General features: G+C 41.6%; 1 protein-coding gene across 32 annotated transcripts in view; it reads right to left on the bottom strand.

The window, feature by feature from the left end:
• The window catches only part of KIDINS220 (kinase D interacting substrate 220), a 117590-nt gene extending 102132 nt beyond the window's left edge, over positions 1-15458 (bottom strand). For 19 of the 32 annotated variants that reach the window (XR_011426622.1, XR_011426621.1, XM_070236722.1 and 16 more), the window contains exons 1-2: positions 15263-15458; positions 4006-4149 (exon numbers count right to left, since the gene is read on the bottom strand). Coding sequence is in view for 24 of the 32 variants with exons in the window: in XM_070236722.1 (XP_070092823.1) it covers positions 4006-4113 (108 nt within the window). In the remaining 8 variants the exon portion in view is untranslated. The remainder of the gene's footprint in view (positions 1-4005; positions 4150-15262) is intronic. The other 13 variants (XM_070236729.1, XM_070236730.1, XM_070236735.1 and 10 more) reach the window with 4 other exon arrangements.
• Positions 15459-15969: the final 511 nt, after the last annotated feature.

Genomic DNA, 15969 nt, shown 5'->3' with positions numbered 1-15969 from the left:
TTGCAACTGGAAATAATCCCGACACTGTTCTGGCTGGGTCTCCCAGGAAAGCTCGGTAATGTGACTATCTCAGCTGGCCTGTCCCCTTTTCCTTCTTCTTGCCCAATGTGTAGACACAACGCTGAAGCTGTATCAAGATGGCTGGTGTGCAGTAAGAAGCACACAATGAGGACTGGCCAGAGGGCAGAAGGAGCCTAGGAAGATATCCTGAAACCATCATACCAGCCTTGGAATGGCTCCTTCAGGTTGTCATTATGTGAGAAAAACAAGACCTTCATTAGATCAAGCCACTGTTCTGGGAGCTGTTACATGCAGTCCAAAGCAATTCTTAACTGATACATCTTTTGTAGCTACACTATCCAAAAAGGTAAATGATTTGCAGGAAAGGCTGAAATGAAGTTTTCTTAGATTCCCAAAGATAGAAGATTAGTTACCTTATAAATTGGGCCTTATCAAAATATATCTTATTTATTCTACTAGCTCTTGCTTAACCAATCTAGTAACTACAGTTGTGGGGATACAGAATAACTTAGGAACAGTCATGACAACTTTATTCTTCCACCTCAAAATTAATCACTAAAGGCCCCTTCCCTACCTAACCCCCCATCCCAGCAAATCCCAAGCCCATTTCTTTCCAAAAAACACATGATCATATAACTCATATGAGCCCTGCTCTACTTATAATGACCTCAACCCAAAACAGAACACTGTGCAACAAGTGAAGCTCCCCACAACAGGTACCATACTTTATCTCAGCTTCCCAGGAGGCTACAGTGCAAAAACGCCTCCTATTCAGCATCTTTTTGCTCTTCCCAATTCCTACATGGTCCCACTTTTATTTATTTCGGCAATTTAGACCTAAATACGCACTGCCCTGTAAGGCAGTCGCCTTTGGAGGATATATACTTCTTCCAATAATTGTAGTGAAACTAAAACAGTTTGAAATTCTCCTTTGCAATTGCCTTCAAAGTCTGGTGGTAAACACATAACAAAATCCATCTTTTGAATTAGAGCTCACTTCATTTTCTTAGACAGGAGATAATGTCCAACCTCGACACTATACCCTTGTACCAAGAAGAGCTGAAAGTGATTTTTTGCTCTACTCAAAAATAAATTAAAATAAAATCCCTTCACTACTGTGCAAAGGGCAAAGATTTGACATCATTGAGAATATCCACAGGCCAAGAGATTTATCTAGTTTATAAATAGAGCAGAAAGAAAAGAAGGAAGGAAATTAGCATTTACTGATTGCAGCTGATTACATGCTAAGCACAGCATCAGGCAATTTTCCCCGCATCATTTTATTTTACCGATGTAATATTTAAGACACCTTTTCAAAACTGATAACCAAAACATATGAACACGATGTAATTAAATATTCTACTTTTAAGGGCAAGAAAGAAGGGAAGAAAGTCCAAGCAACTCTTTAGAATACTATAAAAATTAAGCTCTACCAGTTATAAAAGCAAAATGCTAATAAAAAGGCCTTGAGAAAGCTACTTTCTCCCCAACCTTCACAATGAGCCATAAGTGAACAATTGCAGGTTGTTTCAAATTATTACTTTAAAACTCCAATTTAAACGGATACGATATTTAACTATTAGATATAAATATCATTAATACCTATTAAATGCTACCTAATGCATGATGCCAAGTTAAGCTCTATACCAAATATGCTTCATTCTTTATGGGAATAAGATTAATATAATTTTATGCTTACTGATATGCTATTTTTCTCCTTCCAAGTAAAGATATTTTCTCAGTATTCCCAAAGAAAATAACTATGAAGTAAAACAATCTTTTTAAACTAGCATCATTTTATTATTCCAAATATGCTAATATATGCTAACAAAATCACTACATATTTCTGTACACAACTGTTATAACAATGAACAATCTCCAATTTTATCTCTTATCTACTTATAACAATTCTTGACTATTCATAATCATAGAAGAGTCTAATAACGTTAACTAATCAAAATATAATTTGTTCAATATAGAAACACTGAAAATATAGGCATTAGCATTAGATGAACTTATTCTGCAGACTCAAGGCAGTAGAGCATAAACAGATTATAGTTTGAAGTTAAATAAAGCAGGGTTCAAATTTGGGTTTACCAGATAAACCTTGGAAAGGAAATTGAGATTAAGTCATCCATCTGTAAACTGAGATAAATAACAGCATTATTCTTTAAAGAATTGCTACTCAAATTAAATGAGCTAAGATATAAAGAATAATTGCCATAATACTTGCATAAATATTCGATAAAAATATTAGCTATTGTATTGTTATTGCAATAATAAAATTTTTATATCAAGATTTCCTTAATGACAGTTAACACAATGAAATTAGGTACCCTATGTCAAAAATAATAATAATAATAATAAAGTAATACTCCTTGATTCAGCAGTTTAAAAACATTTCTAATATTTGCATACCCATATTTAGAGAAGCACTATTCACAATAGGCAAGAGAAGGAAACAACCCACAAGTCCATCAGTGTATAAATGGATAAACAAAATGTGATAGGTACATACAACAGAGTATTATTCAGCTTTAAAAAGGAAGGTAATCTTGTCACATGCTACAACATGGATGAACTTAAGGACATTATGCTAAGTGAAATCAGCCACTAACAAAAAGACAAATACTGGGACAGGCCTGGTGGCATAGTGGTTAAGTTTGTGCACTCCACTTCAGTGGCCCAGGGTTTGGATGCTGGGTGTGGACCTACACACCACCCATTAGGCCATGCTGTGACAGCATCCCACATACAAAATAGAGGAAGATTGGCAAGATGTTAGCTCAGGGACAATCTTCCTCAGGCAAAAAGAGGAAGATTGGCAACAGATGTTAGCTCAGAGCCAATCTTCCTCACGAAAAAAAAGACAAATACTGTATGATTCCACTTATATGAAGTACCTAGAGTAGTCAAATTCATAGAAACAGAAAGTACGATGGTGGTCACCAGGGGCTGGGGGAAGGGGAAATGGAAAGTTGTTGTTTAAAGGGTATGGAGCTTCACATCTGAAAATGTTCTGGAGATATTTCACAACAACACGAATTACTTAACACTACTGAACGCCACTGAACTGTATACAACTAAAAATAGTTAAGATGGTAAATTTTATGTGTTTTTTCCCACAATAAAAAAATCATAAATAAAATTCTTTACATGTCTACACACACAGATACATATATGTACACACATATACACACACATCCATATGTATAAAACTAAATCATTCCTCATTCATCTTATCCACTGGCAAAAAATTACACTATATTGAAAATATATAGTTTTAAGAAGCAGGAATATTTTTCTTAAGTTTTATAAAAGAAATATACACTTTGCCACTTAAAAAACTCATATAAAAAGTTTATTAGTCCCTAAAATGTTGCAGCCTGGCTGCTGCTGATGAAATAAGATCAACATTTTATTTACCTGTATTGTTGAACAGACATATCTAAGTTAATGTAAATGGTAAATATATACTTCCTTGTCTTATGAAACAGAACACACGACCTATTTAACTGTCTCTTAAAGATGCAGAGGGTCTTTAAAATCCCAAGGTGTGTGGAATAAACAACTCATGAAGACAGTTTCGCTCCATTAAAGAAAACATTTCAGAAAGTTCTGATTTTTTCCGGTTAATCTATTTCTAGGAAGATTGGATCTAGAAGCTCTCTGAAACTTCTTAGAAACACTTCAGACTTTAGTAATCAACTTCTTGAATATTGATTATTTCATCTGGAAAAAGAATTCAATCCTACATCCCAACTCAATATTCAATCATTTATAAAAAAGTTCAAACGTATTCCAAAAATATGGAATCTGAAGTACTTTTAGCTATAAGAAATTACCACCAAAGGTAACATTACCAAGGGCGAGAACTATATATTTCTTACTTACTCACCTTTATCCTTAGCACAGTACCTTATACATAGTAAGTAGTCAACAAATATTTGTGAAAAGAATTTAATTTTAGAAACTTGATCTTACCTCATTTCTCTCATCTACATCTTTGCATTTTTCAAGAAGAGCTTTCAGAGCAGGAATGTTTTCTTCTTCTACATAATTTATTACACTCTGTGATATCAGAACTGACATTTTCACAGACAGCTGTAATTAGCTTTATTCCAATACCTGTTAAAACCAGATTAGATAAAATACACATAATTTGTGATTAGAAAAAAACTAAATTACTACTAACTATATTATCATTCTTAACCTTAACCTTGTACAAATGCACCTCCACCGGCAGCAGTGAAAACAAGGCCCCAGAGCTCAGCCGTCAAAATGCCCACCTCTCTCTTCCCAAGACGCACCTGAACCCCAAACTCCAGATCCATGCCCCGAAGCCTCCTCCACATCACCACCATAAACGAAGGAAGGTGCTCCACTGCCCCTCCCGCTGTCTTCCCCACTCCACCCAATGGCAGCTCCAGCTCCACTCTTCCACGGCCAAAGCCTTGGAATTATCCATGACTTATCTCGTCCACTTACACTCTACATTCAGTTTATTAGCAAATCCTTTTGATTCTACCTATAAAATATATTTCATATCTGATTACTACTCACCATCTCATCACAATACCCTGGCCCAAGCCACTGCGACTCCTCACCTAAATCCTAACTGCTCTTCATACTTCCATTCTGCCTTCCCCCGAGTCTGTCCTCCACGAGGCAACCACAGTGATCTTTTGAAACATAAGTTGGACCAGAGCTTCTTAAACCATAACATGCATCAGAATCACCTGGACAGCTTGTAAAACACAGATGCCTGGAGCCTCCCCTCAGAGATTCTGACAGCAGGTCTGCGTGCAGGCCCTAAGTCTGCGTCTTTAACAAGCTCCTGGGCACTGCTGCTGGAAGACCAGCGCCTTGTGCAGTACTGAGTCAGATTACAGCCTTCCTTGCTCGGAGCTCTCCAACAGCTTCTCAAAGCACTCAAGGTAAAATGAGATGTTTATCTTGGCCTACATGACTCTAAGTGACAAGGTTACTCCTCTGACCTAAGCTCCTACTACTCCCCCTCACCCACTTCACTGCCTGAACACGCCAAGCACTGCGCCACCTCAGGACCTCTGCACTAGCTTTGCTGTCTGCCTAAATTTCAGCACCCCCCCCCCCCCACGCACATGGGTCACTCCCTCACTTCCTCAGTCACCTTATGAGGAAAGTCTAACCTGACTATGTCAACCTCACACACACACGCACAGCAGTCCCCGCACTCTCACCTCCTCACTCCGCTTTATGTTCTCCATGGTGCTCGCCACCACTGAAATACAACATATTGTGTGTTTCTTGTCTACCACAACTAGAAAGTAAGTTCCAAAAGAGAAGGAACTTTGTGTTATTCAATTGGACATCCAAATGAAATAAACAAACAAACCTTAACTCATACCTTGCACCAAATACATACACTAATCCAAAACTGACCTAAATGTAATATCTAAAAGCACAAACTTCTAGAAGAAAGCATGGACTATTTTGGACTAAGCAAAGATTCCTCTGATATAACACTAAAAGCATGGTCCTTAAAAAAAGAAAACTGATAAATGAGAGTTCATCAAAATTACAAATTTTTGTTCTGTTAAGAGAATAAAACTGCTTGGGACTGGTGACTCCTTTTTTCCTTACATTTTCCCCACTCTTGAACAGGAAGGTCTATAGCTGATGATCCTATGCCTGTTCACTCGTTGTACTTTATAGTACATAACATTTTCTTGCGTTTCATAGGTTCAGAGATGGATAGGAATCATGCCTCAGAATGGACTATACATAGAGCGTCACTCATATCTGATTTAGATGATGAGATTTGGAATTTTTGAGCTGACAAGATTCAAATGAGATTTTGGACTTTGAGTTGATGCAGTAATGAGCTGAGACTTTGGGGGGCCTTGGGATGGGGTGAATGTGTTCTGCATGTGGAATGGAAGTCAATCTTTGGGAGCCAGAAGACAGAAATTATTGCACTGTATTATTCCATTTATATGACATTCTAGAAAAGGAAAACTGTATGGACATAAAACAGATAAGAGATCGTCAGAGAGTAAGGTGGTGGAAGGAGATGAACACAGCAGGGTACAAGAGAATTTGGGGAGGTCATGGACTGTTCTATATCCCGACTGTGGTGGTGCTTACACAATTATACACCTTTGTCAAACTCAAAACCAGACACTAAAAAGGATGAATTATATGGTAGGTAAATTGTACCTCAATAATGCCTTACTTTCAAAAATCCTCAAAAAAAATTATTTGATCTGGTAACTTCACTTTCAGGAATCAATTATAAAACACAAGAAACATGGACAAAGATTTTAAATATAGCAGAATTTTATTCATAAAAACAAAAAGCTTAGAGATGAGGGGTTACATAAATTATGATACGTTCACACAGTAGACTAACACACAGTCATCAAAAGGTTTCCAAAAATGTATTGACAGAAAAATGCTTGTTAGTAGGAGAAAAAATTAACTAAGAAAAAACTAGGTATACAGAGTCTCAACTATTTAAAATATACACATATTTAAATACTGAAATGAAACAGATCAAATGGTGATGGCATTAATGTAATTTTTATTTTCTTTAGAAACTTTACTTCCTAATTTTCTAGAATGTGATACCTTTTTTTAAAAAGATTTTATTTTTTTCCTTTTTCTCCCCAAAGCTCCCCAGTACATAGTTATATATTCTTCGTTATGGGTCCTTCTAGTTGTGGCATGTGGGACGCTGCCTCAGCGTGGTTTGATGAGCAGTGCCATGTCTGCGCCCAGGATTCGAACCAACCAAACACTGGGCCGCCTGCAGCGGAGTGCGCGAACTTAACCACTAGGCCATGGGGCCAGCCCCTAGAATGTAATACTTTTATCATTGGAATCCAGTAAGAGATTTTTATTAATAGTCACCACCAACATCCAGCACCTTCGCTTGTTCCCACTTCTTACAGGATCAAGTCTCAGACCTCATTAAGGCATCCAGGATCTGGCTCCACCTACCATGCTTGTCTCTTTCACCAGCCCCACCCCATCCTACAGCCCAGCGGAGCTGAAGCACTCAAAGTTGCCCCCACCTGCCATGCTGCTCCCCACAGCTGCATTTTCTCCCTTTGTTTCGAACACCTCCCTCATATCCACTCTACCAAAGCATCAACTGCTCTTTCCAGAGTACAACAATTACCATTTTCTGTCCAATTTACCTCCTAATATCTGAGATGAGCCAACCCCATGCTCAGTGCCTTAGTTTCAGGCCTTCACCATCTACACTAATCAAAACTCCTAAGGGTTCAAGAGACAAATTTAAACTATCTTAAGCAAAACAGAAAATTTACTTTATGAATGCTAGTTTATTTCCCATAACCAAATGTAGGAAAGGTGGATGCCACTGGACCTCAAATGCCAGCAGAATTTTTATTCTCTATTGGCTTACTCTACTTTCATTACAGACCAAATTCTTCTGTACAAGTGGCAATATGGCTGCCAACAGCTATCTAGCCCCAAATCTGGTTTCTAAAACCAGAGAAAGCGGACTGTTCTTTGTTCCCAAATCCAAAAGTCCCAGAAAAGGGCTGATTGCTCAGACTGTGTCAGGTGCCAACCCAGAACCAATCAACTATAGTCACAGGGTTGGCAGGGGGTTACAAGGTCACATAGTATTGGCACTGTTTCCAGAAAAGAGGAAACTGTTGTGATCTAGACACCTGTCCTAAAAACATCTCTTGCACCATCTCTCACCTGGATCAACGTGGCAGTTGCCCAACTTGTGTCTCCTCCCTCCTGTTTTTCCCCCCTCCAATCCAGTTGCCACACTGAAGCAAGAGTGAACACTGCTCTTAAAATCCTTCCATTAGTTCCCCACAAATTCCTGCTTGGAGAACAGATGATGATGGCTTTATTACTCACAAGTTATTCAAGAAACTGAAGTCCTTAAGCCTTTTAAAGCCATTGTAAAGATCCAATTCTACAATTCCAATGAAAAGCTTTGTTTTGTGGAAAGCAGTGAGGACTCATAAACTCAATTTTTGATTCTGATAGTGAAGGCATGCAGATCCTTCATTATCTGGCCCCATCCTACCATTCCAACCTCATCTCTTTCTCCCCTGCCCAGACCCATCCCTCCCACCCTCCACCCAAACCCACTTAACCAACTCATATCCTCACTTTCAGCGCCAGCCAGACTTATCTATTTGCAGCTCCCGGGCTGCCCTGTGCTTTCTTCTTTCCAGGCCTTTGCACTTACTGCCCCCTGAGCTTAGAAAGCCCATCCCCCACACATATGCCTGGATAGCTTCTATTCATCCTCGAGAACGTGGCTCTAACATTATCTTTTCCTGGAAGCCTTCATTAACTGGCTGTTTAAGCTGGGCCAGCGCCTCTGCTCTGGGACTCCTCCACACCCTGTGCATACATCTAAACTTAGACTGCTCATACCATACTCAACTTTCCACCTTATTTATTCTTGTCCACATCTCCCCTAAACTACAAGTTCTTGAGGCAGGATCCACGTTACGTCTAGCACAATGCCTACATAATAGGGGCTGAGAAAGAGAAAAGCAGCCCCTGACCATCAGGAACAGGCCTGGAATGCACAGCTAGACCTTGATGTTCTCATGTGAAGGTAAACAATTCAAAGAACACCAAAAACAAATCACTCTGTGACCATGATGTCAAGACAAAAACAAGACCACTTGGGAATCATATCTGAACACAGACAAAAACCACGAACATTCTCCAACCTTCAGTTTCAATGCTATATCTTCAAAAGGGCTTTCTTAAAGTGCAGTTTAGTGTAGTGGTTGAAAGTATGGACCCTAGAAACAGATAGTCTTGGTTTGACTCCTGACTTCACTGCTTAATATTTTATCACCTTGGACTAGTTTCTTGACCTTGTCTCTAAGTTTCACCATCTTTAGCTAACTGCATAGTTACAGCAAAGGGCTTAAAATAGTGCTTAACACATACAGACTCAATAACTAATAGCTATTTTACATAAAAGAATATTAACATATCTTAGCTACCCTTTCTTAGTGGATTCCCCTAACCTGGACTATTCTCTACCATAGGAGCCTTTTTGTTTCCTTCATAGGATCCTTTTTTATTTCCCCTCACAGCACTTTTCTAAACTTCAAATTTTTACCTTTTTAATCACTGTCTTTCCCACTAGGATATAAGCTTTATAAGAGAGAGGACTATTGTCTTTTGTTTTATACCAAATATCCAATTCCTAGCCCAATTCCTGGCCCACAGAAGACACTATATTTCTTGAATGAATGGGCATCATTATAATCTATTGTCCACAGTATTTTTTGTCTAATGGGAATATAAGGTTGTTCTTCTGCACAATTAGCAAGAAAATTAATATCTTGTCAATTATTTTTGGAAATGGCAAAAAGAGTCAATAGCAAGCTAGAAAAAAATCTTTATGCCACAGTAAGCGCATTTTTAGAACTTGCAAGCAAATTTAATAGCCTAACAGAATTTTTTTGGTATATTCAAAATGCTTTCACCAAAAGGCCAAATGGTTAGTAGATGCACTCTATAAGTTTTCTCCCATTACAAACTACACCAAAGCAACAATAGTGACCCAACACTTACTAATTTTTGTATCCTCCAGAAATGACACAATACATTCCTGACTGTGGCCTCTCTCATGGTCCTTCTAACTCCAGCCTCCTTTTCTCCTCTTTTCCTTTAAGTCTCTAGCAACAGTGACCCTAAAATGCAGTTCCTAGAGCCCTCCCTGGTGTTGACACCTGGGACTAGGTGGCAGTCCTTGCCACCTCCACAACCTTTTCTCCGTACAAAAGCCAGAGTGATCCACCTAAATCACTGTCTTATTATGACCATCCTGTGCTCAAAACATCCTCTCACGCAAAAATAAAACCCCAAATCCTTACTGTGGCCTACAAAGCGCTGCTGGATCTGTTCCCCCTTCTCCACCTCCCTGAGCTCGTCTCCTACCACTCTCTTTCTCCTTCATTTTGCTTGGGCCACGCAGGGTTTCCATTCAAACGTCACCTGATCAGAGCTTCCCTGACCACTGAGTATAAAAAAGCCATCACCTCCTCTCTTATTCCCCATTCATAATCGCGCCTAATTCTTCCATATAGCACTCAGCATCACTCAATATACCATTTGTTAATTTTTTTCTCTGCCTCCTTGTTCTCCACCTCACTTCAAAAATGTAGCTCAGTGAGAGTGGGGACTATCTCTGTTTTGTTTGCTGCTCAATCTCCAGCACGTAGAACAGCCTGGCACACAGTAGATACCCAATATTTACGAATGAGCGAGCATGCCTATACTGATCCAACTACCTAGAATACTTGACCCAGCTTTAACTTTCTAATGAACCAAAACATTCCTTCAAAACCCAGCTCAGGAGTCACCTCCTCTGGGACCTCCTTCTCCCTTCTTCCCCTTGATTCTCTCCTGCCCTGTCCTGGACAGTTTCATCTGGCACACCTATACAGTCACGTGCTACCTAACAACATTTCAGTCAATGACAGTCCACATATGCAATGGTGGTCCCATAAGATTAGCGCCACAGAGCCTAGGTGTGTAGTAGGCTGTACCATCTAGGTTTGTGTAAGTGCACTCTATGATGTTCGCACAAGGATGAAATCGCCTAACAATGCGTTTCTCAGAACGTATCCCCACTGTTAAGTGACACATGACTGTACTTCATGCATAATTTCAATATAATGTTTTTATTAATTTACTATGAAATCCTTGAAAAGATCACATCCTAGTCATCTTTTCATCCTCAGCAACCAAGTAAGGGCTTGGTACATCAACAATAAATGGTTATGGAATTAACAGGAATATAATTACATATGCTGTGTGCAACCTAAATTTTAATTTTGCATTTGGTGAATCTGGGTAAGGAATAAAAGAGAGTTCTTTGTACTACTCTTACAAGTCTTCTGTAAGTTTGCAATTACTGTAAAATAAAAATTTTAAACACACACACACAAATGTGTGACAAAGCCCTTATTTGGATCAAATATTTTCCTCACTACATCACATAAGACTGGAATGAGCACAGTAAAGTAGCTATGGACATAGACCTCAATTGTTAAAGAAAACAAAGACTGAAAATCTTAGATTTTCAAATCCTGTTACCTCTCTCTCCCAATCCGTTATGTGGATTGTATGTGTACCATCTTTAGATACACAAAACAGAAAATAGTTATCACTCCTATAGATAGTGACTAAGATTAAGACTTTAGATTTAGATTCTTTTAGACTAAGATTAAGCAGAAAAGGTTAACAGTAAAAAAAAAAAATCTTATAAATTGAAGCTGGTTTGCTTTAAGTTACCCAAAAGATATCCCTTAAACTAATCTATTAAGGAAAGGTAATCTATTCTTATCATATAATTCAGAGAAAATGCATACAATTCTACACAGCTATAATTCAATGACGGGTCAATCTAATAACAGTTTATTGGCAGTCTATAATTTTCAAGGCACTGTGCTACGGGTTATGACTGCCAAGTTGAATAAGACATTACTCCTGCCCTACGGAGGCTCAGGTCTCTTTAAAGTACTAGCGGGGGAAGGGGGTGGTTGAGGGAAGAGGGAAATGGCTGAAATAAAATTGGCAAAACATTGTTCATTGCTGTTGGAGCTGGGGGATGGGCACATGAGGGCTGATTACATCATTCTCTGCTTTGCGTATTTAGTGGGTAAATACTATAGCAGACTTTGCTGATCATCAACATTCTACGCCTTGAATTCTGGTCATCTCCACATTCATTCATCCTTTCCTTCTTTATTGTTTCTTAATCTCAGGAACTTCACAAGTCTTACCTTCACAAATTCAGAAGCACCTAAAACAGTTTCTTGTGCATACTAAAGATCTGATAAATGTTTCCTGAACTGAATTTGATAAGTCACATCACATTTATTAATTTAACTGGAGAAAAGTCTGCCACAGCTGATAGTTATAAAATGACTCCCATCAGCCAGGCTTCTCACAAGATAAATCACACGTTTGATCTGGACCTGCCTAGTAAATCTGATTATGTCCCTCGAAGGCTTCACTTCTGATTAGCCCCGCTTTCCCTCTTAAATGAATCCTTTAAACAAGTTCTATTCCACGCATCTTAAAACAAAAACCCTCAACCCACATCCCATCCTCCTGTCATTATCCCCTTCACCCTCACAACAACCAGGCTCTTCTTCCCCACTCCCAGCCCCAGCTTGCCACACACTTTTGCCCAGTCAATCTCTAGACCACCTTCAGGTCTCTCTTTAAATGTCAGCTGCCCAGTGATGCTTACCCCACCACCCGCTCCAGACCAGCTTAGGGCCTCCTCCTCTGCCCCACCCTACTCTTCCTCCTCCTCCTCTCCTGGTTCTTCCAACAGCCCCCTTCCTTAAAGCTCCGCTGCACTTTACTGCAGTGACAGTGTTCCCAGGCAGGAAACATGTCTGCTTTGGTCACTGCTGCTTCCGTAGTGCCTGACACATTTCCAGGAACACAGGAGAGGCTCAACAGACATTAGGTGAATGAAGAAAGCCCAGGGGGCAAGATCTCATCTGCCAATATTTCCAGGGCAGCATCACGTGCAAGTCCCATGCCAGCCTTTAGTGGATTCCTATCAAGCCTTCAAAAAGCTTACTGTTCACCAGGAGACATAAGAGAACTTCATCACAAAAATAGCATTTACATGTCACTTTACAGTTTATGAGACGCTTTTATATCTATGATCTTCTTTGATTTTCCAGTAATCTTAAGTAAACAGTATCTCTCACTTTACAGATGAGAAAACAGGTTTCATATATAAGTAACTTGCCTAACATGATTCAAAAAGCAAATGTTGCAGCAACCAGATAAATCAATGCTATAAGTCAAGGTGGAATAGTGCTAGAGAAACCCACAGTACTATGAGAGTTCCAAACAGAAGTTACTACTCCTGCTGGGATATCATGAAAGGATCATTTTGTGTTGATCCTTGAAGAATGCGTCCAGTAGGTGGGAATGAACAAAGGGCATATCAGGGAAAAGGAACAGCATGAAAACAGATGGAGAGTGTTGACTGAGTGACTATGTAGTGTACAACCAGGAAACAATGAACAGCATGGATGGACTGTTTAAGTAAAAAGTGAGAGTTTAGACTGGAAACTGAGGTTGGTTAGATCTGTAGCCTCTTCAAGGATAAGGGCGTCTCTCCTTCATTCTTATATCCCCAGAACCTGTTACAGGCAGGTCTAGAGCAAGTAGAAACATCAGAGAGAACCGTCAAATTGAATACACTGCATAGGTGTACTAAAGATGCCTCTTCTGTAGGACTTTGCCCACAGCTCCTGTCACCCTCAACAGCCATGTTCTCTACCACCAGCCATAACCAGGGATGGACATATGATCTGTGACATGTGACTGCCCAAAGAAATATGCTAGGCCAATCAGATTCCTCTCTCTAGAACTGGGAATTAGAAACCAGAGAACAGTCATTATGGGCCTTGCACAAATGACAGTTTTGAGACAGCCAGTCAGCAGAGAGGGAACCCAACAGATATGAACAGAGATGAAGACTCCTCCTAAGTAAGAAAACAAATGTGGTCACTGAGAGATGCAGAAGGTGGAGCTGCCCGGATCCTGATTCTTATTCAGTCCTATAAATCTCAATTTCCTTAAGGTAAAAGAGTAAGTCTTTGTTCCTTGCCTTTTAAACAGCCCTAACAAACATAGCAGCAGAGAAACTGACAGTTCTTGAGCAAACGCAGGAAGAGAAGGATGGCACATTCACATGATCGTAGGAAAATTAATCTCCCAGCAGTGTATGCGGTCAGAAAAACCCAAAGAATCAGAACCCTGGATACGAGTCAGGGAATCACCAAAACAGACAGCCCACAGTATAGAGGACAGTTGGTGGGGACAGAAAAGAGATGAGAGAGATGAACCTGAACTATATAAAATCTCCCATATTTGACCCTTTGATCTACCAAAATATCCAGAAGAGAAATTCTGGATGTAGAAATAAAAGAAACTACGTGACTGACTGGAGATGAAAAGAACAGGTCAAACGTGACTAGAGGCCAAGCAAGGTGACAGGAGGATGGTGCCGCCATCGTCAAAAAAAGGGAAGTCAGGACTTTTCTCTGCATGGTTATCACCCCCTCCCTCCTCAACACCCCTGCTGGGTGAATGAGGCCCTGGCTGCTGCGGCCGGCTGAATTTGAGGTGCTGCAAAAAAACCAAGTTGGAGAATCCACCCAGTATTTGGAAAAACAGATGTTGGAATCATTCACACAGAGCGTAGAACAAAGATTCTCAAACGTGTGTACATCAGAGTTACTTGGGAGGCTTGTCAATACACGTATCCCTTGGCTTCTCCCCTAGAGAATCCTATTCAGTAGGTCTGGGGTGGGCCCAGTAACTGACATACAAACAAGCACCCCAAACTGATTCCGATGGAAGCGTCCATGCTGGTAAAGCTGGAGAACAAAGAACACAACTTGCTGCAGCATTTCTCAACCTTGGCTCTGCATCAGATGCCCTACAGCGCTTTGAAAAATGTTCGATGTCTCATCCTCAGGTTGTCAAAGTGCAGGCAGTGACAAAACCTATCAGAATCACCCGAAGGAGTGATTCCTGAGCCACACCCCAGGCCAGCTGAATGGGCATCTGAGGGAAAGGCTAAGAAAGCTACATTTTTAACCAGCGCCCCCAGCGGCTGGCAAAGATGGCTCCATAAACAGTTACTAATAACAAAATAATTCTCATTGGTTTAACCTTTCCATATGTCAAAACAACTCGAAAGAAAATTAATCCCACCTTGCTGGCTGACAAAGAAATCGTTCCCCTATAAAAACATCATGGAAGCGTCGTAACCAATGGCTTGCTGATATCCGTCAGCATTTAAAGGCCCGCACAGGACAATGGAGCGATGGAGCCCACCATGAAAGCAAAGGGAGAAAGCCACGCACCTCGCCCCCGGACGCCCCGGGGAAGAACGCTCGAACGCCGGCCTTCGCGGCACCGGCCCACGGGGCCCTCGAGGCGGCGCGGGGGCCGGCGGCCGCTCGCGAAAGGACAACGACTGTTTGCCTAACAGCCCCCGCCAGCCCCGAGGCGCCTCTCGGCCCTGGGGAGCCGGACCCCCGGGGCAGCACGGCCGAGGCCTATCCTGCGGTCCAGCAAGCGCAGAGGCCCCGGAAAGCCGGCCCCGCAGCCCCGGCCTCGCCCCCTCCCCGCCGGGCCTCGCCCTGCCTCCGCCCCGCGACCCCGCAAAGCCGACCCCCACACTGACCGTCTCACAGGCTGCCCGAGGACGGCGTCCACCGCCCGGGCGCAAAGGGCCCGCTCTGCCGCAGGCGCTGTCAGAGGACGGGCAGGGCAGAGACGCCGGCGTTCTGCGACTCGCCCGCACCACGCCCGGCGGCCATTTTCCTCCGTCTCCCAGAACTGACAGATCATGTGACCCCTGCGGAGGGGCGGGGCGACCTGTGGCCACGCCCACTGGCGGGCGCGGGGAGCCCGAGGGAGGCGGGGCTGGAGGAAGCTGCGGGCTAGCAGGGGCAGGTGCCTGGGAAGCAAGTTGACCCGCCCTGCTGCCCTCCGCGCGTTCCCTCTGGCCTCTCAGTAGGTGTATTTTTGACAAGCGCCCCAGGCGATGTTTTCTTCATTGTCAGTGTCACTCTTCTTATTACGGTTAGTTTGTAAACCCTATTCGCCATTGTATCAAAGCTTATGCAGAGAAATAAACCACAATTATAACTTCAGAAGACATTACAAATACATCGCAAAGGCCAGCTGAATCTCCTTCCTCCCGAACCCAGAAGCGAGCCCTCTGCCTTTTCTGAACGTCTGTGGCATCTATATTCCTGGTGCAGAGAGCCCGACCCCTGGCTTCCTCACTCCCCTCTCTGCAGCCCTGGCAGTCTGGCCTCCACCTCTATCTCTGCAAAAGGGACCTCTGTCTTGCCCGTAGCCAAATGCGATTGACAGCTTTCCCTT

The sequence above is a fragment of the Equus caballus genome, chromosome 15 (genome assembly GCF_041296265.1).
Source record: "Equus caballus isolate H_3958 breed thoroughbred chromosome 15, TB-T2T, whole genome shotgun sequence".
In the NCBI taxonomy this organism is placed as follows: domain Eukaryota; kingdom Metazoa; phylum Chordata; class Mammalia; order Perissodactyla; family Equidae; genus Equus; species Equus caballus.
Note: the sequence above shows the minus strand (reverse complement) of the source record. Positions and strands in the feature narration are given on the sequence as shown.